The sequence below is a fragment of the Candoia aspera genome, chromosome 9 (assembly GCF_035149785.1).
Source record: "Candoia aspera isolate rCanAsp1 chromosome 9, rCanAsp1.hap2, whole genome shotgun sequence".
NCBI lineage: Eukaryota > Metazoa > Chordata > Lepidosauria > Squamata > Boidae > Candoia > Candoia aspera.
In genome coordinates, this window is record NC_086161.1 from 24478170 (window position 1) to 24502167 (window position 23998).

Here is a 23998-nt window from a genome sequence, read left to right on the forward strand (position 1 = left end):
TTCTTCAGTTTGTTAGGATGTTCTGTCTAATGTAGCAGTAATAAAGCACTAGAGACCTGCTCCTCGTCTCAGCGTGGTTCCTGGCTGTTAGGACACCAGGCAACTAGGCTAGGTTAAAGTAGAGTGGGTAGAATGTGGTTCAGGGTGTTGTGGACACTCTGAAGACAAGTTAGCCATTGTCTTACTCTGCTGGCTCAACCAGGTCATCATGTTTATGCCTTAACAGACTTTATTGATTTGGGGAAAGCAAGATTATATGAATATAGCAGTGATGCTTGGTTGACCTGGACTGGGATTAAGCACGTAGTGTGGATTCAGCCACTTGTGCATTTCCTGACCCCTGTGGCATCTGGCGGAGTCATAGAAATGGTCGATGTGATGGAGAGTCACCTTGGTATAGTGGTCAAAGCACCAGGCTAGAAACCAGGAGATTGTGAGTTCCAGTCCTGCCTTAGGCACAAAGCCAGCTGGGTGACCCTGGGCCAGTCGCTCTCTCTCAGCCCCAGGAACAAGAGGAAGGAAGAGCAAATCATTTCTGGGAAATCTTGCCAAGAAAACTGCAGGGACTAGTCCAGGCAGTCACTAGGAGTCAAGGCTGGCTTGAAAGCACAATAAAAAATACAATTCTACAATAACGTAATTATCTCCTTGAACTCTCCTTCTCCTTCTCCTTTTCCTTCTCCTTCTTCTCCTTCTCCTCCTTCTCTCTCTCTTTTCTTAGCAGTCTAATGGTGCCCACCAGCCCTGCATTAGATGAATTGAAGGAGTTCAGTGCAAGCTTGCCATTTTCCGAGGTCCTTACCTCCTATGCTTGCAGCAGGAGCTCTCCCAGCCTCCCTGATGGCTCAACGTCTTGCTTTTTCTTCCTGCCTCTCCCCCCCCCCGCCCCCAGGCTCAATTCCAAAACACCGAGTCCCAGACCACCCTCGTGGAGGCCGTTCTCCCCTTGCAGACTCTGAAGATCCTCCGACAGGTGAGCTAGGAGGACACAAGGACACTCGAAAGGCTGTTCCCAAGAGCGTGGCTATTCGAGGAGTAACAGCGGAATCAGATCTCCTCCGCTGCTCTTGAAATACTAGATTTGTCTTCCTCTGTTGTAATTCTGGAGGAGCATTTCCCAAGCTGGGTCCTCCAGACATGCTGGGGCACCAACTCCCATGCATGCCAACACATCTGGAGGGCAGCAACTCGAAGACAGCTGCTTTAGAGAATATGCACAGAGCTGAACCATGCATCTGCAATTACCTATGTTAAATGAACTGGATTATGCAAGATGCTGGATGCACCAGCACCTGCATATTAATAATAATAATAATAATAATAATAATAATAATAATAATAATAAAGGACTATCCTATTTGTGAACAATTTGGGGCCACCGTGGCAAACAGTGATGGCTGAACTAGGCATTATGTCTGATCCAGCTTTGGGGTTCCTTCTGTTGCAGTTCTTCCCTTCCCACAGAGCTCCCCTCTGAAACAAGAAATTCAAGGAAGGCGGGGCTGGGAAGAACAAAGCAGGGTGGAGATGCAAAGGGAAGGAAGAAAGCGGGAAGGATTAGCATTCATGAAAACCCTGGGAAAGTTGCAGGTCAAAAGAATTGTGTGGTTTTTTTTTTTTACCATGTGAACTATAGAAACAGAAGCTGCAAAGAAGGTGGGCTTGCTGCAATCTCTTTATTTATCTGTGAAGATTTCAGGTTCATGCCTCTCACTCAACAGACAAAAGAGCACACCCACACCCTAGAATTGTGAATCCATCCAAATGGATCCACTTTTCTTCAAACTTGGCAACTTTAAGATGGATGAACTTCATGCTCCTGGGGAATTCTGGGAGTTGAAGTCCACACAGCTTAAAGTTGCCATGGTTGAGAAAGAGCAATCTAAAGAACTGTGAAGAAAACACAAGTTTAGAAATAAGGGTCTTCCCTGAAGTTCATCAGCTGCCCAGGAGAGGTTTTGTGTTGGAAAATTCGGGGCGGCTGTTTGACTTGCCCATAGCTGTTCTAAATTCATAAATTGATAGCTGGATAAGGTTTAGAAGCTGGATCTCCCACATCTAAAATTTGCCCACTGGACCTTGCTGCCTTTGTTGTCAAAACATTGTGCAAATGAGATAACTGGGCACTGTAGTCCCATAAAATGGAACAGACAACCAAGATCTAAAACAGTGCTGTTCATACAATCATTGGCAATAGATTGCCGCTAGTTTGTCTATGTGCATACACAATATTTGGATATATTTTCTGGTGGAAATTGTCCTCAGTTTAGAAGATGTTTTATCAAGAGGGGGAGAAACAGACAGCAGGGGAAGATGGGTTTCTCTGACAAATTCCTCTAGAAAATCTGCTTTTAACTCAATTTTCCATTCTCTTCAGGAGTTGGATTGCTTTGTAAGGAAAGAGTTGGGATACATCTCCCAGTACCTGAATTGGATGAGGACTACGGTAAGGATTGGCTTCCCTTGTTCAGATGCCCCAGTGGTCAGCAGATTGTGAAGTGCGTTGGAGTGATGGTGGCTTCTGGACAGACCCTAGTTGGTGGGTGATGGCAGTGATTACACAGACATCTCCATGTAGTTTGCTTGGCAAAAGTATGAAAGTGGTTGGCCATTGTCTTCTTCCCGGATGAAGTCTTTTGGACTTCCCCATGCAAAGTACCCTCCTGGACTTTCCTGCCTCTCATCCAAATACCAAACTGGTTCAACCATGCTTAGGTCAGCCAAGATAGCCTAGGTGCTGCCAGCTAGCCGGGCATAATCTCCTGCAACTAGGGGCAAAATGCCATAGGCAGGCAAATGGAATGGAAACTGGTGGTATATTATGCAGGGGCCAATGTTTAGATCACTCAGGCTGTGGGGATTCTTGGAGGTTTGTAAATGGTGGTACCCATAGCTGAGTAATAGCGTTACTACAACCAGGCATTCATCAGGCAATTGGAGAAGGGAGCTGGAGAAACAATAAAAAGGCCCATAGCTGACTCCATCCATCTTCTGAAACACAGAAGCCAACTAAACACCTTCTTATTTTTTTATTCTTCCCATGTGTATGACTGCCCACTCACCATGTGACTCTGAGCAGCTAACAGAGGGTTACAAACATCAAAACAGATGCATTACGCCAGAGGCAACTCACATTTACACTATAAAACAGGCTCACATGTACCATCCTGGCTGGCTCAGAGGCCAGGGGAGAAGCCAGATCTTCAGGGCCCTTCTGGAGGCCAGCAGGGGTGGGGCCATCCGAATTTCAGAAGGCTGTTCCCTGTAGTAGGCACAGCAATGGAGCAGGCATGCCTCCTACGTCCTGTCAGATGACCCCGCTTAATTGATGGGACCTGGAAGGTGCCAACCCTGCCTGACCTCGTTGGTGGGGCAGAGATCACTGGAGACAGATGATGGCCTAGCAAATATCCTGTCCTTGTGCTTCTTCATTAATGATGTGTGGCATCCCCAGAAAGGCCTGCCACCCCTGTTTTTATCTCCACCCCTTGACAGTGGCCTTCTCTCTCTCATCATTAAGTTTGAAGCTCTTTCTGTACCTATAGCAAGGGCTGCGTTCTCTCAACACTCACTGAGGGAAAGGCTGTAGGCCTCAGATCTGATTCCCCCAGACAAAGCCCTCAGGGTCCAAACTTGGCAGAGAACAGGAATAAAACAAATATCTCAGGGTTTATCTCAACAAAATATCGGCCATCCTAGATTTCTCTTTCAAGCTGTCAGCACTGTACTGAATTAATAGATTGGCCATTGAATGTTGCCAAGTGGGTACGGCAGTGCTTCCCATCCATGGCAATTTCCAACTGTGTTCAATTCAAATCCCAGAATTCCACAGCCAGCAGGGCCATTGATGAGAATTTTGGGATTTGAAGTCCACACCCTTGGAGATTGCCAAAGTTCCTAAGTTGCTCAGGTGTTTAAGCATTGCTAAGAAGGATTCAGCCTCCAATCAATTCTCCCCATGGGGCCAGAGACCTTTATGGAACAAAGTGGCTCCAGACTCCGTTTGAGCAAAGTAACTGTGCAAATCAGCAATTACAGAAAATATTCCTTTCTTCTGCTCCAGCTGACTGAGGACGTTGCTTCCTGCCAGCCCTTTTCCACTGCTCTGGACAACAGCTGGGTGATCTTGTGCAATCGCATTGTGGATCCTTGGGTAAATCCTTCTGCCATCTAACCAAAGCCTTCAGCCTTCTTCCTGGTTCGCTGTATTCCCAACCTAGTTTTTAAGAAGTTTTTTTTTTTTTTTAAAATTAAGCACTTCTTTAGGTGGCTCTGAGGAGTGAACATTGTAGGAGGAGAACCATTTAGGTCTGGGGGAGTCAAAATCTGAAGCAGTCTGGTAGTGCTTTTTCAGACTGGCACGTTTCATTAAAAGGCATCAGCTAAAGCCATTTCCTGCATCTGATGACTGGACTTTAGCTCACAAAAACATATGCCTTTTCATAAACCTTGCTAGTTTGAAAAGGTGTTACCAGACCGCTGAACAGCAATGTCCCCAAGTAGCGTCCAGAAGGAAAAGGTGGCACGACCAAAGCTCCATCTGTTTTTAATGTGCCTCGTGATCCGCTCATTTCATGAAAATCCCTTCTCAATATCCAAGTTTCCTGTTGGTTTCATTTTTTTCCGTGTCTAGGTAGGTATAAGGTAAAAGGTACAGTAGCATCTTCTAGTCAACCTCAACTCCAGGTCACTTCAAGGACACATCTGTGGAATTTTTCTGGCAAAACCATTACAAAAAGCTGCCGCTGCCTTCTAGTGGGGCATTTCTTCAGCTTCCCAATCTACTCTACAGTCCAGGGATTTCCTGGTGGTGCTCTGTCTAATCTGATCCAACCCTGCTTAGCTTTTCTGAGTACCAAGATTAGCTGAGTGCTGAGAGGTGGCCAAGACAATGATTCTCCATCGTTAGAAGGACAAATCTAGAGCTGTTTTGCAGTGATGTGATTCTGATACAGCCTGGCTTTCTCCTGATGATTTTATTGATACATCCATGTAGTTTTCTTAGCAAAAAGTATGGAAATTGGTTGTCATTGGGTTCTTACGGCAGGCTTTTTCAACTTCCTAGTGTAGACTGTACCCCGGCCTTTTGTCAAACCACAACTTCAGCTAGCTTAACCACAAATACAAGATAACAACCATTCTTACGTATCTGCCCACATCTGGTGCTTTCTAAATATTTGCTGCTACAGTTTAAACTGTTACTATGCTCAGGAGCTCCATGCTAAACATTTATTGATATTCTAATTGCTTAAATTCTTCCACAACATGGACACCGGGGAAAGCCTCAGTGAAATGGAATAGGGTTGGGAAGAAGCCTTGTTTCACAGGTTAGTATTTGGAAAAATGGTTAAAAAGGGAAATCTTAATTATCCGGCAACTAGATCGCTCCTCTACGAGAAGAGGCCAAAGCAATTTTTCACAATCCCTCCAGATACGTTGAGACTACTATGCCCAGAAGTCCCAGCACAGCTGGTGGGTATCAGGCTGGGGAAGGTGAGTGAAAGCATTTGCGACTCTTTAATTCAGGGAAAACAAGGCTACCCCTTTGATAGGTATCTTTCGGTACCTTGGCTCCCATCTCCAAGGTGACAGTGGCATCAGCGGTGATGTGTGAGCAAGGGTGGATGCGGCCTGGTTGTGCTGGCGAGAACTGGTGTGCTTTTTGACAAACAAATACCGACCCGTCTCAAATCTAAGATCTGTAAGACGATCGCTCACCCTGTGGCACTGTATGGAACCGAGTGTTGGGCAGCAAGAAAGGGTATAGAGAGCCGCCTCCATGTTACGGAAATGCATGTGCTCCGTTGGATATCGGGCATCTCCCTGCTCGATCACGTCCCAAACGATGCCACCCGACAACAACTAGGCATGTCATTAATTACAGAGAAGGTGAGAGAAGCCGGCTTCGTTGGTATGGACATGTCCTTAGAGCAGTACCTTCCACTGTCGCCAAAATAGTTTACCGTCGTAAAATCGATGGCCGGTGGCCACATGGGCAATCAAAACAGAGATGGCAAGACACCATCAATAAGGACATGCAAACTGCGCCCTGAGGATGTGGATGATCAGGCAAAGTGGCATTTCAGGATCCAAAAAGCCAACCCCGCGATAGCGGGAAAATGCTAGGAAGGAGGAGGAGGAGGAGGAGGTCACCCCTTTTATCAAATGTAGAGACACACTGAAGGTTTCTGCTCTGAACTACTTGGACGCTCCAAAACCCTCAGCTGAAATTGAGAGCTGAATCAGGAGAAGCAACATAAAGTTCTTCTGTGCACAAAGCAAAATGGTCTGGATGGCACTGGCTCCCCCTGGAGATTTGACACCTGCTTTGGCTTTAAACAGCCTGGGAAAGAAAGACAGACATTTCGGGGTGCCAGCTGTGGCTGAAGGCCTACTGGCCATGGGGGCTTTATGAAACCCCATGTTCAAAAGGAGTGTGCTTCTGAACTCCAATTGCCAGATTAAAAACACCCCCCCCCCCCCAAAATAGGGTGAGTGACATGTCCCGACTGTAGGATTCTTGGCACTATCTTGCAGAAAGAGATCAAGGAGCTTGATCCCGGGGCATCTGTTCCTTCCGAATGTTATACTGACCACAGTTCAAGGTTAGGAGCAGAGTTTCTTGCTTCAGTCCTCCAGCTTTGGGGTCAACTGCCAGCCAGCTCCCCCCTGACTAACAGAAAGCCATGGGAGCTGTCTGCAGCCTAAGAGCCACGGGGCCATCCATGGAACCACTGAAAATACCCCCAAGGCACCAGGGGCATCAGGGCACGTTGGAGTCACCTTTTTTCCTTTGCACCAAGGCAGGGAGGACACGCAGCCTCACGGGAAGCAGGAATGTAGGCTCGGGGCAGATTGCAGACCTTTGGTCAAGGCAAGCCTTAGCGTGCCTGCCTTGCAACCCACCCAGAGGAGAGCCTTGGGCCTCTGGGTGGGAAAGCCTTGGGAGGGGCCGAGAGCCACCCACATCCCCTTCCTCCATGTGGTCTTGTCTGTCTTCTTCCTGGAGTCAACAGTTTGGGAACGAAGGAGCCTTGTGGCCTGCAGTAGGCCCAAGCTCCTATACCTAACACCTTGGAGAGCCACAACCAGTTTGGGAACAACCCTGAGCCAGAGGAACTATACAGTGTTGGGTAGAGTAATCAATGCAACATAACAATTATGCAGTAGTCGAATGTATATCCAATGTATAGCAATTTGAGGCAGTTTCCTATATTCTTGCCACTTGGCTATTACCAATTGTCAGCCCTTTGAGATAGACCAGACCAGGAAATCAAAGTCATGAATGCTAATACTACTTTTACTATTATAAGGTTACAGTAACAGAATCTTGCAAGTCTGAATGGGCCTCCCCGCTCCCTCCCTTTCTCTTCATGAGAACTAGGGAGGCTCCTGTCCGAGGAACTTTCTCAGGTTACAGTTCTGCCCCAGACTCGGGTTTCTTTTATCTGACCATTGTCTCGGTTGCAGCTCTTCCTCCCGTTCCTCAAGGCCATTCCTTTTTCTATCAATCTATGGCAGCAAATTTCTCTTGGGAAATTGATTGGGTTAAGAAGAACCAACCAACCAACCAGCCTTCAATATCTTCAAATAAGCAGGATAGGTTTAAAAGAACTGCAGAAATAAGGCAGAACACTTAGAGGCATGGCTGAATTTGAAAATCTTTTAACACAAAATTTGGAGCATTTCCTAGACTTGATTTATAAGTGGTTGGTGAAACAAGACTCAGAAACAAGACCCCCACCCCCACTTTTTTTTTGTAATTTATGCCTTTGCTTGCTTCCAGAATGCCTTTTGGTTCAGCCTGGGAGGGTGCACCTTCTTCCTTCTTCCTAGTATTTTTCTCGCCCTCAAAATGATGAAGCATTTTCGTCCAATTCGGCACAGATTAGTGTAAGTAACTGTAAAAGATGGGTTGCAGATGGTGGTGGTGGTGGTGGTGGTTGCTATTGTTATTATTGACTCTTTTCTAGCCTGTCTTTCATTCCCAACCCAGAATCAACTTACAAGGATGAGCATACAATCCAGAAAAAAACACAAAAGCTGCAGCAATAAAAGACATATATTTTTTTTTAAAAAAAAATCAAGCCTAGTTCTAGCCTACAGATAGTTATCTGAATAGCTTGGCAGGGCTTCATTGCTTTCAGCAACAGCTGCTAAAATGCCTAACATTCCCTCTTGCAAAATTCTGCCCACTTGAAAAGTTTGGGAAGGTGGGGAACACTCCCGGTCCCCACCTTTGGGGGGGCCCAGCATTGAGCCTCCTCAGGAGTAGCCCCTTCCTTGGATCAGCTCACCTCCCCTGATCAGGGTCAAAGCCTGAAGCCTGGTGAGCTTCAGGACTGCCATTAAAACCTGGCGTTTTAAGAGTGTGTTGGAGGACAGAACTAGTAAGAGTAGCAAGTTCCACATTCATCTAGGGATGTTTAGTGTTCCTCGGATGCGGCACCTTTTGGTAATTTCAGTTGCAATTGTTAATGGTCCTTGGTGCTGATGATGTTACTTAGCTGGGTAACGAAATGTCTGCAAGCCAACAACCAAGCTCAGAGGGCACCAGGGACTCCACAGGTCAACCCTGAGCAACCCCTTCTGTTGCTCCTTGTATTGTTTATTATTTTTTTAGAAAAACTTTCTTAATGAAAGAAAGGAATGTAAGCTTCTCAAAGTCCTTTTGCATTGGAGCAGCACGTAAGCCCTAGCAAATAAAATATAAAACATACATAAAAATATAAAAAAAAAATTTTTAGACTACTGTTAACCAAATGCACTACCCACAATAGTAATAGATAAAAAAACTGCAAAACTGAAATACTTTGGCCACATCATGAGAAGACAGGACACCCTGGAGAAGATGCTGATGCTAGGGAGAGTGGAGGGCAAAAGGAAGAGGGGCCGACCAAGGGCAAGGTGGATGGATGATATTCTGGAGGTGACGGACTCATCCCTGGGGGAGCTGGGAGTGTTGACGACCGACAGGAAGCTCTGGCACGGGCTGGTCCATGAAGTCACGAGGAGTCGGAAGCGACTAAACGAATAAACAACAAACAATAGATAATATTACATCAGTGTTATACTTTCTTTGAACTGCTAGCATCCCTTCCTTTTAACTCTGGCATCAAATAAAGGCCTTCGTGTATCAGAGGGTGACGGTGCCGCAGCCTGGTTAAAACCCACAGTTGCCTCATCTTTGAATGAATCCCATGTGGAAGAGAACCCTGGTTTAGCATCAGCATCCAAAACTTGTGAGAAAGGGCTCCTGCAGGGTTTTTCAATCAGCATCCCATGGAATCCAAGGGAATTTTGCCAACTTCCAACTCTCCTGATGACCCTTTCCAAAATTACGAAAAATGTCTCTGGTTAGCGATACTCCAAATGTACACTTATATAAATGTACATTTATTTTTTTATTTTTATTTTATTATATAAATATATAAAATATATAAATGTACGTTTATTGATTGGTTATTTATTTTTATGTAAATGCATATAATGGATGGAGTTTCACGAGAGACTTAAGGGCGTAAAAACAAAGCTCACTTGAATGCAGCCCGTCCTCTTTATATATTAATTAGAAATTTTCAGTGTAATAAAATGTACAAAGCAAATGATAAGAAAGATAGGAAATAAGAAATAGGAAAAAAGAAAGAAATCAAAGAACAGATGCCTTCTGTTTATACCTTCTGCCCTTCTTTCTACTGAATAATTGTCACTTAAACTTTTCCCCAACCACTTGGTCCCCTTTTTAGCCCCCAAATCCCAAAATCATCAATTTGTTTTTTATTTCTTCAGCCCAACCCACCTCACAGGGTTGTTGTTGTGGGGAAAACAGGAGGAGGAAGGAGTATTTACGTAGGTATATTCCCCGCCTTGAGTTATTTATAAAAATAATAAAGGTGGGATTAAAAAAATCTTTTTAAAAAGAGTCCATATAAGGTTTCCAGTCTTTCAGAAAAGTCTTTGTCGTTTTTTTCTCTGACCAAACTTCGCCATTTCTGCGAGATCAGTTAATTTTATAATCCAGTCTTCCACCATAGGTATTTCATTGGTTTTCCAACCCTTTGCGTACCACAATCTTGCCATAGTTACAATATACAATATTAATTTCCCATATTTCTCTTCTAATTTCTTGTCCATAAAACCCAGTAGGAATAATTCTGGTTTCATCATGATGTTAGTCCATAATATCTTTTACACTGCTGTATGGATGCAGCTCATTTCTGATCAACAGATCAGGGGTGCTGGGAATTATTATTATTTTTAGCTATCAGGTTACAGAGCCTAAAAAAAATTGAATCCCCTTGAGTTACTGTATTACCATACTGTATTAGTTTTTGGTAGTCTCTTTTTCATTTTTGTAAGCAGACCAGAGTCATGCAGTTGAAATGGGCGGCTGTATAAATTGAACTAATCAATCAATCAATCAATAACCTCTTGGATTTTATACTTATTTACCGCATTTTATATCTGTAATTGTTTTTATAGATGTTAATTGTTGTTATTATAGTCTTGATTTTATTGATTTTATTGTAAACCACCCAGAGTCCCCCTTTTGCGGGAGATGGGCGGTAGCAAGATTCGAATAATAAATAATAAATACCCCTGTCATTGTTTCAGCCCGGAACTACTTCTGGCTCATTGGTGTCATGTTCATCCTTTCAATGTTCTGGGTACATCGTAACGTTTCCCATGTCAGTTTCCTGATCCGTGTCTGTCATTTGCTGGGAGGAGTATTTCAGCCGTGTAGCGACCACTACAATTGGGGTCCACAGGGTGTGGTCAGAAAAGTCAAGGTAGTGGCCAGGAAGGTGCCACTGAAGCTCCGCTCACTTTTGATGTGTATGGTGACATCAATGTGCCATGCACAATGACACCGTTGTGGCCACCATCTTGACTTTTTCGACCACACCGTGCAGACACCCCTGTTTCCTAAGAAAGTAATATGGCTTAATACAATTTGCTTTCGCTTCTGCTGCGTCTAGATCTACTGGATCAGATGAAACACTTCCCTTCCACCTCCCACGCGTCACGTCTCTGCGGCTGTAAGAATTTGGCCCCCGGGATAAGCAGGTGAGGGTCAAACATTTCCTACTTGTGCGTTGTGCGGTTTGCTTTGTCTTTTAAGAAAGTCACCGGTCCCCACGCTGCAGCGTGGCCAGGACACCGATGGTGTGGCTGTTTCCAAGAGAGTTTTGCCAGCTTCCAACTCCCTGATGACACGTGCAGAAATTGGAAAAAATAGTCTGAGTATGAGGTTTGGATGGCCACAGCCCTGTTGGATGGCTCAAGAACCTGGCTTTAGGGCAGGAGATTAATGGAGCCTGGTTTGTATGCTTTGCTTTGCCTTGGATGAGGAATTGATTCTGCCCCCCCCCTTTTTATTATATTACTGTAATAATCCATTACTGTATATTGTGTATTATTTCAATACAGTGGTTATTCTACAGTATTGACTAAAGGTCATTAACCCTCACATGTTTAGACAACTTAGACCAGTGTTTCTCAGCCTTGGCAACTTTAAGATGTTTGGACTTCAACTCCCAGAATTCCCCTGCCAAAAGAAAACCAGCCTTTCAGATCCAGCGTTTGGTTCCAAGAGCATCTGAGCGGGCTGGGTTATAATGTCAAGATGGTGGCCATAATCATGCAGTCAAAATCTTTCATGTGTTGCGCATGCAAGACATGCGAAAAAGGGGTGGGGCTTTGATTGCATGGCTGCGGTTACCATCTTGACTCTTTTGACCCAACTTGAGGATGCCTGTTCCCAGACAGTTGGAATATTTGATGGGGAGGTCTGCTTCTCTTTTCAATCATGCTTAGCTTTCCGGGGAGCCTCACACCAATGGTTCAATGTGGTTTCTTTCTTAGTTGCAGGAATCATCCTGGGAAAAGGCTTGGATCCAACCAGGGCTGGTCCTCCATCATTGCAGCTGCTACTCACTCTGTGGCCAGTTTCGGTTGTTTGTGTGACGTAACCCTTCCTGGAGCTCCTCACTCCCAGGAGAGTGAGTAGAATTGTGGATGATGACAATTTCGATCCAGTTCCTCCTGTTTTTGATGCAGCTGGCTGGTTTATGCAGCAGGATTAGACTGGCCAAAAGGACAGGGGATGCATCTCAGGCACTAAAGCCTCTATCTGTCCCAAGCAGGTGTTTCCTTCTTAAGGGGTGAAGTAGCCCCAGAGTATTTCCAGGATGTAATTGCTTGGAGTTACCGCTGCCCAGTTCAAGAAGATGATATTAGAAACATCCAACTTGTTCTGTTCTGCTGAAAGCAATCTGAGACATCAAGGGTGTAATTTATTTCTGAAACTGCTGCCAGAAGGGCCAGAGGTAATCTTGTTATCGCAGGGGACAAGCCCCCTCCCTGCCTTCTCTGCCATGACCTCTCTCTGATACAGGGAGAGGCATTAGAGGAGGTTCATCTGAATGCAGATATACTAACTTTGTATTCTCAGACCGGTACCCAAATTAAAATAGAATGGTCAATTAAAATGTGCAGCCCTCCAAATGTTGCAATGCGCTCTCTCAATAATCAATTTTAAAAGCGTATTGGGGGGAAAACGTATATATTCACAGACTGTATTAGAATTATTGCAATATGGAAAGCAGTTTGCAAACACAGTGTTTGTTAAGCAACATTGCAGACAAATGAATGTACATTTTAGGGGGAGATGGGCGGTGATAGAAATGTGAATAATAAATAAAATAAAATAAATATTTGAAGAAACGTATGTCTAACTGAGGGGGAAAAAAAAGAACTGGACATGTTTGCAAAAACTAAAAAAGGAGATAAACGAAAGTGAGCTAATTTGACTGTTCTTAGAGATTCCCCCTAAGCCCCCAAAGCAGTTTTCCAGGGTTGAGAATGAAGCCAATTCAGCGGCCTGCCTAGAACCACTGAAATGGAGCAGAGCTTATAGCACAGCTGAGAAGCTGGCACAGAAAAAGGAAAGTTATCTTAGATAGCTTCAGTGAGCATGCCAGAGAAACACAGGTTATTGACCTCACACACTCAGCCCTCCCAAGCATAAAGAATCACACACTTAGACAGATTAGGTTAAGATAAGTAAAAAGAATTTCTTACTGACTTTATTGTTGCTTCTGCTACATCCATCTTGGTGGAGAAGATGAAGTTCCTTTGTTCTTCTTTCCTTTCTAAATACTTAGTTCTGCCCTAAACTCTCAGCCCTACAGCTGCCAAGAGCTGCGTGGAAGAAAGGGGAATTGCAGGTAGGTGGAATTCTGGGCATGGTGCCCAGAATGGAGGAGAGCAGCACACATCCATGTGCTGGCTTCTGGTGGAAGAGCGAAAGAGCAAGTGGGAGTGGCAACAAACAGCTTCCTCAGAGTTGCATTGTGGGACAACTCACTTTACATGTTAATTCACATGCAAATGAGGCATGCTGGATTTGCCAGGACTTCCAACAGAGAACACAGCAGGCGTCTCTTGCCAATGAGAGCTTGGTGTACCTTTAGAAAACCATGAGCTATTCTGTTATTTCAGGGTGCAAGGACGGTTGTGAGAAAGAAGCTTGGGAAAATGGGGTCGGGTGGGTGGGGGAACAGAAAGTCCTAGCTGGAGCAGATAATAGGGTCCAGGGTCTTCCTTGATCTCTACTCATTTTTTCTCTCCAGAAAAGTCAGGATGGAGATTAGACCTGACTCAGGTGGGGAAGGTAACACTAGGAAGCTGCTACATAGTTAGTTGCATGCACTAGATTAAACCATGGCTTGATTTGACCATGGTTTGGGGAGTATTCCAAAATTCCTGCAGGGCACACATTGAGCTAAGCTATAAACTAAAGTTTAGACCAGGGTTTCTTAACCTCGACAACTTTAAGATGTGTGGACTTCAACTCCCAGAATTCCCCAGCCAGCCATGCTGGGTGGGGAATTCTGGGAGTTGAAGTCCACACGTCTTGAAGTTGCTGAGGTTAAGAAACCCTGGTTTAGACATTATGTCAGGGTCTTCCCCCAGAGCCAAAATCAAATCAACCAGAGTTAGATTTAGCCTAGGGTATGAGCTTAGTCAAGTCCACTAAGGCAGGGTATACTGTTCCAACAGGAAGGGCATCTTTCAGAACATGGTAGCCATCCTAAGATACCTGAAGCTTTGGGCCAAAAACGCCCCCAAAAGTCCAAAGGCAGATCCCCCTTCCAGATTATCCCATCATGAGCATGAGTCAGCCATCATTCTGGGGGGCCGAGAACACTGAACACTGTCCTCAACTCACCCCCAGCCAGCAGTTAACAGAACATTGGCTGGTGTTTCTCCTGGCTGGACATCAGAAGTGCTGCCTGTCCCACCTTCCTCCAGTCAAGCCATGCTTCTGGTCTGCATGCTGCATTGCCATTCCTTGTAAGCAGCCCCCTTCCTTCCACTTGTGGTGGGAAGCCCCTCCCTCAGTCACCAGATGCTGCTCACTGCCACTTTTTGGTGGTTGTTTTTTTTACAAATTCCTCAGTGGACGGTGAAAAGCTGGAGCCAAACTTGCTATCATATCTAGAGGTTGAAGAACCCAATGATTTTTGGGCCAACCAGAAGCAGGTGGACACTTGTGTGAACTGCATTTCTGGTCATCAAGTAAACATATGAAGAGGTGGGGCCAGGTGATGTTTGCGCACCATCGGTTTTGCTGCAAGGACATGCTGTGTGCGGCTCCTAGAGACCAGTGAATGATGGCAGATTTCCAGTCCAAGACACTTGGACATCTACAGGGGGAGGCAAGTGGCATCTTCACTGGGCAAATGGCACGGAGGCTGATATCACCTGCCCTCCCTGCAGACACACATGTGAGTTAATCCATATTTTGCACAATACATTGAAACAAACATACCAGCTGGACTGGATCTGTCCAAATGCTAAGCCAGCAATGCACAATCCTACACACACACACACCGTTGTAGTTTCTCCCATCTTAATGCCTTTTTAAAACTTCGCTCCATGTCTTTGCATAGTTATTTTGAAATAACTAAATTTGTCGTAGTGACACCCAGATATTTTACCTTCTCCTCCATCTTAAAACCCATTTTATTCATCAGTTCTGTTTGATCTTCTATTTTCATATTTTTGTTAATATCTATATCTTCTGTTTATTCATCTTGAAACCTGCTAATGCAGCAAATTCTTTTAATCTGCCCATTAATGTTTCAATTCCCTTTAAAGGATCTTCCAGAACCAACACCAAGTCATCTGCAAAAGCCCTCAACTCATTCGTTTCTTTTTTAATCTTTACTCCCACTATCCTCTCATCTTGTCTTATATCTCTATTCAGTATTTCAAGAACCAAAATAAACAAGAGAGTAGACAGTGGGCATCCCTTCCTTGTTCCTTTTTGTATCTCACAGGGTTTTGTTAGATCTCCACTTACAATTATTTGTGCTTTCTGCGAAGTGTAAATTCATCTTACCCACATTATCTCCGAAGTTCATTATCTTCCAAAACCTTGAACGAGGAAGCCCAGTTCGAACTGTCAAAGGCCTTCTCTGCACCTAAGAAAATCAGTGCAGCTTGTCTTTCATTATATTGCTCCAAATATTCCAAAATGTCCAACACGTTTCTGACATTGTGTCTTTTAGGTAAAAACCCGCATTGATCCTCATGAATAAATTCTTGCAAAATTACTCTCAGTCTATCAGCTAGAATTGTTGTGAACAGCTTGTAGGTGTTATTCAGTAATGTCATGAGTGCCGTTGAGCTGAAGTCATCAGCGCAATGGCACACATGACAATAGCAAGGAAATAGGTGAAGGGGCTCAAGATAAGTAGCCATCAACTCACAACGACTAACGGCCAACAAACAATAACTAAACGGATCACGGAGCACACCCAAGCCATCAGCGCCAATACAACGGGGATCGCCCAGCTGACAGCAATCACCGGATGAATAGAAAACCCGATGATGGGCGATCCCGGAACGCCAGCGGGGCCTCACAACCCCTCACCCACCGGCAGGGCAACGTATTGGACAAAGGGGGGTGACGTGACCGCGAGTGAGGGGGCGCTGACCGGCGCGGGGTATTTAAACCCCGCACCGGCGCGCTCCTGTCACTCTCAGCTTTTTTCTTCCGACGCTGTAACTGCGCTGTGAATAAACCAGAGCCTGATCCACGAACCAGTGTCTGAGTATTATTCAGAGGCAGGCAGCGCATGACATAAAGCTGAGAGTCATAAACTCAGCCTCGCCGAGCCCCACCGGACGACAACGAGCCGCGGGAGGAATAGACGGCGAGAAGACCAGCAAGATGAAGCCGGAGCGGCGCGGGCAAGGAGGGCGAGCCGCGCGGCAAGAGACAGAGGAGGACCGACCAAGGCCAGAGGCACCGCGGACTCCCGGAGCCATGGACGCCCACCCCACCCGACCCGAGCCTCAGCTCCAACCCCAAGGGGAGATGGCGACGGAGGCAACCCGACCGCGGGAGGGAGCAGCACGCCTTCCGAAACCAGCGGAGGACCCCGCGCCCCACATCGCACCCCAGCAACGGGCGTGGAGCGACAGCCCAACGGCGGTCAACACGGAGGAGGACGATGGAGACACCCAGCAGACGGCGGAGGAAGCGGACCAGCGGCAGAGGGAGGATGAACCCCGCCGGCAACCCACCCCCGCTGACGCACCAACGGAACCGGCCCCAGCGGCGGCGCGGGCTGTGGACGAGGAGGCACGAGCTGAACTCGCGGCCATGCGGGCTCAACCGACGGAACTCCGGACCATGCTCCAGTCGCTTATGCCCCCCGCGCCACCCAACGACGTCCCCGCACAGGCCCACACCCCGAGCGAAGCACCGAACCCCCACGGGCCAGCGGAGGGTCAGCAGACGGCACAGGCGGACGACACCACAGACCGGGAAGCGAGAGGCAGGGCCGCGCAAAACGCCCAGGCCCCAAAGGACTTCCCCATCTTCTTCGATGGGAACCCCACGAAACTCTCGTTCTTCGTAACGAACGCTAGGGAGTTCATGGGGAGGCACGGACACTCCTACGACTCCGAGGCCGACAAGATCGCCGCCGTGGCGATCAAACTACAAGACAGGGCGGCGGACTGGTACGTCCAACTGTACGAGTCCAGCTCCCCCGCCCTCGCCACCTTCCCTGCCTTCATCAATGAGATGAAAAACTACTTCGAAGACCCCCTAGCCAAAGTAAGGGCGAAAAGCGCACTCCAAAGACTTAAACAGGGCACACGCACGGTCCCTGACTACGCCCTGGAGTTCAAAGCCCTCGCGGGGAAGGTCAGCGACTGGTCCGAGACCACCCTGCTGGAAATGTTCAAAAGGGGGCTCAATCGCGACGTTCTCCAATGGGCCCTCTACCGCGACGACCCAGAAACGCTACACGGGTGGATCCACCTCGCGGGGAAAGCCGAACACGCGCACCGCACCTTCCTCATGACAACCACGGAAGACACAAACTATGCCGGAAAAAAGGTACCCGCACCACACGTGGGGATGGCCGGCCCCATATACCCAAAAAAGAAATTCAATCGGGAGCCCTGCGGGAGGTGTGGCAAATTAGGGCACAAGACGGTGGATTGCTTCGCCAACCGACCGCCGACCAGTGCACCCAAACCCACCCCGAAAATTAGCCCCAAACCACCCAACCTGGGGCCGCCCCCTCACCGCCGAATGACCGTGGCCACAGCGACACCAGAGGAAGGCTGGGACGCTTACTGGGGGGAAGAGGATAACGCAGACCCCGACCAGCTGGCGGGAAAAGCTCCCCGCCTGCCCTGAAACGCGTGGCGAGGCAGGCGGTGGGACAGCAGCGCGGACCACCTCGACGGAACGACGAAAGCCCCGTAATAATGGCGGCAATCAAACTCTCTGCCAGCAACGGAGCCACCACGACCGCGGCACTAGTGGACTCGGGGTGCTCAAAAAACCTCATCCACCCCGACCTAGTCGCCAAACTCGACCTCCGCTGCTTCCCCCTCCCCACGCCGCTGGCATTCCACCAGCTGGACGGCTCCACAGCGGGAGGGAAACCAGCCATGCTACAAACCGAGCCGGTCACCCTGCAAATGGGCACTCACACCGAGCGCACATCGTTCGTCGTCACTCACATCGGACGGCCCATTGCAGTCCTGGGGATGCCATGGCTCGCGACAAACAACCCGCGCATCAACTGGGAGACCCGCACCTTCACATTCGGCGACGGCGAGTATCGAGCACCAGTTCCAGCGGGCAGAACCAACCCCACTGTAGGACGAGCGGAGGCGACTACACAAGACAATGCCGCTACCACAGCAGACCTACCGGAACAATACGCCGACTTCTCCGAGGTCTTCGGAGAGGCAGAAGCTGACCAACTACCCCCCCACCGCAAGACGGATTGCCGGATCGACCTACTGCCCGACGTCCCCTTACCTAGACCAAAGATCTACTCGATGACCCCGAAGGAGATGGCGACCCTCCGGGAGTTCATCGATAAAAACCTAGACAGGGGATTCATAGAGCCAGCATGCTCACCGGTCAGAGCCCCCGTCTTATTCCGGGAGAAGAAAGACGGCACCCTACGGCTCTGCACCGACTACCGGGGCCTAAACGCGGCTTCCCTGTCCAACAAATACCCCTTACCCCTGGTGAAGGACATGCTCGCCCACCTGTCCACGGGCAAAGTCTTTTCCAAACTGGACCTTCGCGAGGCGTACTATCGCATCCGAATCAGGGAGGGGGACGAATGGAAGACGGCGTTCAACTGCCCCCTAGGCGCCTTCCAGTACAAAGTACTGCCCTTCGGACTCGCGGGGGCCCCTGGGGTGTTCATGCAGCTCATCAATGAGGTACTGCATGAACATCTGTTCAAAGGGGTCCTGGTCTACATCGACGACGTCCTTATTTACACAAAAACGCACGAGGAACATGTGACCCTAGTCAGGCAAGTCCTCGACAAGCTCAGAAGGGCGCAGCTCTATGCCAAGCCTACAAAGTGCGAGTTTCACAAAGAGCGCCTAGACTACCTGGGGTACCGAATCTCCGGGGACGGCATAGAAATGGACCCCGCAAAAGTCGAGGCGGTGCTAAACTGGGAGCGCCCCCGCAACAGACGCCAACTACAGAGCTTCCTCGGATTCGCGAATTTTTACAGGTCATTCGCCCGGGGGTTCGCAGAGATAGCCCTCCCCCTAACGGACCTCCTCAAAACCAAAGGGGTGGGGGACACCCGACGCGCCAAGAACCCGGGCACAGTGCTGAATTGGACTCCCGCGTGCCAGACCGCATTCAACAAGCTGAAAGCGCTGTTCACTACGGAGCCAATCCTCGCGCACCCGGACCCAGAACGGCCGTTCGTGGTCCAAGCCGACGCCTCAGACTTCTCCCTGAGGGCCATCCTGCTACAGAAAGACCCCACGGGACTCCTGAAACCATGCGCCTACCTGTCAAGGAAGTTCTCCGAGACAGAAAGGCGATGGCACGTCTGGGAGAAAGAAGCCTTCGCGGTGAAATCAGCGCTAGAGACATGGCGACACCTACTCGAGGGAGCCACCCAACCATTCGAGGTCTGGACCGACCACCGGAACCTCGAGGCCCTACGAACGCCCAGACGCCTTAACCCAAAACAGGTCCGATGGGCCCAATTCTTCAGCCGCTTTAATTTCCAGCTGAAGTTCATGCCGGGCAAAAAGAACTTCCTGGCCGACGCCCTCTCCCGACTGCCCCAAGACGAAGAGCCCGCCCCAGACACCATTGGGACGGTCCTATCCGCCTCGCAACTGGGGATGGCCGTGACCACCCGAAGCGGCGCGCGGAGGCAGCTCGACTCTACGGCGCAGCCGACGGCGGGACAACCGGCGACCGGAAGAAGCCAACCGCAACTACCAGGGGGAATGCGCACGGACCTCGCCGCCGCCCTCAAAACCGACCCCTGGTTCCTGGCAAACCCCGACAAGGTAACGATGGCACAGGACCTAGCATGGGGGGAAGGCAGAATCTACGTCCCGGACTCGCAACGCCAGGCGATCTTGCATAGGTCACACGACGCCAAACAAGCGGGACACTTTGGGTTCCTCAAGACCCTACACCTAACACGGCGTCAATTCTGGTGGCCCGCGCTCAGGCGAGACGTAAAAGCATACGTAGCGTCCTGCCCAACGTGCGCTAGGGCCAAACGGGCACCAGGCAAACCCGCGGGGCTATTACAACGGGTGGCAGAACCCTCCCGCCCATGGGAGGAAATCTCTATGGATTTTATAGTGGACCTCCCACCCAGCCAGAAGAAAACGGCCATTTGGGTGGTGAAGGACTACTTCTCAAAGCAGGCCCACTTCATCCCCTGCACGTCGGTCCCATCCGCACAACAGCTAGCCAAACTCTTCCTCATCCACGTGTACAGGCTACACGGATGTCCCGCACGTGTGGTGACCGACAGGGGCACACAGTTCACCTCCAAATTCTGGCGGGCCTTCCTAAAGCTGATGGGGACCCAACAGGCCCTATCTACGGCCTGGCACCCCCAGACGGACGGAGCCACAGAGGTTCTTAATGCCACCTTAGAGCAATTCATACGATCATATACTAACTACCACCAAGACGACTGGGCTGAACTGCTCCCGTTCGCCGAAGTCGCATACAACAACGCCGTCCACACGAGCACGGGGAAAACTCCGTTCGAAGTAGTCTCGGGGCGCGACTTCGTCCCCATACCGGAGCTACCTCAACCCCCGGAACCCCAGGTGGACGCTAGCGACTGGGGACGGAAGATCGCGGAAGCATGGCCAGTAATCACGGCGGCGCTGAAGGATGCACAGGCAGCCTACAAAGAGCAGGCCGACAAGCACCGGCGCCAACAACCGACGTTCCAAGCGGGGGATATGGCCTACCTATCCACCAAGTTCCTAAAATCAACCCAACCCTCGAAAAAACTGGGGCCTAAGTACATCGGGCCGTTCCGAGTCACCCAAATAGTGAACCCGGTAGCAATACGCTTGGACCTGCCACACAACCTACGGAGACTCCACCAGCCTCCTGAAACCGGCAACCACCTCCCGATGGCACCCAAGCACGCCACAGCCCTCACCGGTGATGATCGACGGGCAACACCACTTCGAGATAAGGGACATTCTCGACTCCCGCAAGCAACGAGGAACTCTACACTATCTGGTCAGGTGGAAACACTTCCCCCACCCGGAATGGGTGGCGGCGCACAACGTTAACGCGCCTGACCTAACCAGAGCATTTCACCGGGCATACCCCGACAAGCCACAACCAAGGTCAGCAAGCCAAACCCCCCCCCCGCAGGCCCCCCCCGCCTCCCGTGCCCCAAGGGAAAGGGCCCCCCCAAGCCCGCGACTTGGGTGGACCTCCCCCCCCCGGGACTCACTCCCCCCGCCCCGGGCCCACGAGGTGGTGACAAGCGTTCGCCAGCACCCTCCCCCCGCCCCCCGGCCGCAGGGGAGTGGCAAGCAAGTCAACAGGGCAACCTGGGGGCAACGCCCAGGAGATACAACAAAGGCGACGCACTTTAAATGGAAAAAAAGAAGGGCCCTACCTGGAGCTGATAAGCACCCGACCAGCCACGCCTCTCTCCTCGCCGAACTGAGCCAAACAAACAGGGTGTGGCTGGAGCATGCGCACGCCAGGACGTGACCCGGGCATGCGCACTATGGACACACCCTGGGAAGGCACGTGGTAGAGGGAGGAGCAAAGGGAGGGGCGACAACTACTCCGGCGGGAATTTCGGAAAAAAAAAAAAAAAAAACGTGCCGTTTGACAGCTCCACCGAAAAAAAAAAAAAAAAAAAACCAGAAAACCGGGGGGGAGCACTATTCGGACAGGGGGCAGTATGTCATGAGTGCCGTTGAGCTGAAGTCATCAGCGCAATGGCACACATGACAATAGCAAGGAAATAGGTGAAGGGGCTCAAGATAAGTAGCCATCAACTCACAACGACTAACGGCCAACAAACAATAACTAAATGGATCACGGAGCACACCCAAGCCATCAGCGCCAATACAACGGAGATCGCCCAGCTGACAGCAATCACCGGATGAATAGAAAACCCGATGATGGGCGATCCCGGAACGCCAGCGGGGCCTCACAACCCCTCACCCACCGGCAGGGCAACGTATTGGACAAAGGGGGGTGACGTGACCGCGAGTGAGGGGGCGCTGACCGGCGCGGGGTATTTAAACCCCGCACCGGCGCGCTCCTGTCACTCTCAGCTTTTTTCTTCCGACGCTGTAACTGCGCTGTGAATAAACCAGAGCCTGATCCACGAACCAGTGTCTGAGTATTATTCAGAGGCAGGCAGCGCATGACAAGTAATGATATCGGCCTGTAGTTCCTTCTAAAATCAAATCTTGTTCCCCTTTGGGTGTTAATGCTAAATTGGCCTCTTTCCAACTCTCTGGCATCTCTCCTCCCTGTAGGATAGAGTTTGTTGTGTTTTGTAAAGGTTCATCCTCAAAACATTTATAATAAAAACCTGATAATCCATCTGGTCCAGGCAACCTCCACAGTCCTACGGAGGTCAGAATAACCAAGCGTTGCATGTTCTGCAAACACTGGCAGGAGGCCTTTCTTGGATCTGGTTGTGTTCTGCAAATGGTGCCAGTGTGTGAGGCATCTGTGATAGCACGCCACCGTGTATGGTTTGAAGACAGCTCTTCTCTCTCCCCCTGGCACCCAGGAGTGCAAGCAGAAGGGAGGCCCAGTACCTGCTTTTAGCAATGGCTATTTTCAGGCAGCCACCACATTCCAGATGTTGCACTTCACTCATGGTCTAGCTGGTCTTCAAACCCTTGCCGCTATTCATCCTGAACTCTTCGGGGATGTTGGCCATCGATAAATAAGTACGGGCAGTTTTTAAAACAAGCATTGGCAGCAAGAACCACAGTCTGTTCTCTTGTTCTTGGAGAGCATCTGGTAGCTGAAAGGTAAGAGATGACTGGACAAAAGTATATGTATATAATACATAATAATAGATTTATTAAGGTTTGCTCTTCAGCAAAGGATTGTTACCTTGTCGTGGTGCTGGAGCTTGAGCACCTCAATGATGCCATGAGCTAAACCGTGAAGGGCCACCCAAGACGGGAAGGTCATGACAGAGAGGTCAGACTAAATGCGATCCCTGGGGAAGGTAATGGCAACCCACCCCAGTATTCTTGCCGTGAAAACTAAATGGATCAGTACAACCAGAGATATGTCGGTATACCATCGGAAGATGAGACCCCCAGGTCGGAAGATGGTCAAAATGCTACTGGGGAGGAACAGAGGATGAGCTCAACTAGCCCCAGACGTGATGACGCAGCTAGCTCAAAGCCGAAAGGACGGCTAGCGGCCGATGGTGCTGGTGGTGAACGGCAAATCCGATGTTCTAAGGATCAACACACCATTGGAACCTGGAATGTAAGATCTATGAGCCAGGGCAAATTGGATGTGGTTATTGGTGAGATGTCAAGATTAAAGATAGACATTTTGGGTGTCAGTGAACTGAAATGGACTGGAATGGGCCACTTCACATCAAATGACCACCAGATCTACTACTGTGGACAAGAGGACCACAGAAGAAATGGAGTAGCCTTCATAATTAATAGTAAAGTGGCTAAAGCAGTGCTTGGATACAACCCAAAAAACGACAGAATGATCTCAATTCGAATTCAGGGCAAGCCATCTAACATCACAGTGATCCAAATATACGCCCCAACCACAAATGCTGAAGAAGCTGAAGTAGAGCAGTTCTATGAGGATCTGCAGCACCTACTGGACAACACGCCTAAAAGAGATGTTATTTTCATCACAGGAGACTGGAATGCTAAGGTGGGCAGTCAAATGACACCTCGAATTACAGGTAAGTATGGCCTGGGAGAACAAAATGAAGCAGGACATAGGATGATAGAATTTTGCCAAGACAACTCACTCTGCATAACAAACACTCTCTTCCAACAACCTAAGAGACGGCTTTATACATGGACTTCACCAGATGGACAACACCGAAATCAGATTGATTACATCCTTTGCAGCCAAAGGTGGCGGACATCTGTACAGTCAGTAAAAACAAGGCCT

At 48.9% G+C, this 23998-nt stretch overlaps 1 protein-coding gene across 1 annotated transcript in view; it reads left to right on the plus strand.

Annotated features, from left to right (window-relative positions):
• PROM2 (prominin 2) overlaps window positions 1-12379 on the plus strand; it is a 51836-nt gene extending 39457 nt beyond the window's left edge. The window contains exons 19-24 of the mRNA XM_063310879.1: window positions 893-973; window positions 2378-2446; window positions 4064-4153; window positions 7787-7893; window positions 10980-11067; window positions 11866-12379. Of these exons, the coding sequence (XP_063166949.1) occupies window positions 893-973; window positions 2378-2446; window positions 4064-4153; window positions 7787-7893; window positions 10980-11043 (411 nt within the window). The 3' untranslated portion in view covers window positions 11044-11067; window positions 11866-12379. The remainder of the gene's footprint in view (window positions 1-892; window positions 974-2377; window positions 2447-4063; window positions 4154-7786; window positions 7894-10979; window positions 11068-11865) is intronic.
• Window positions 12380-23998: the final 11619 nt, after the last annotated feature.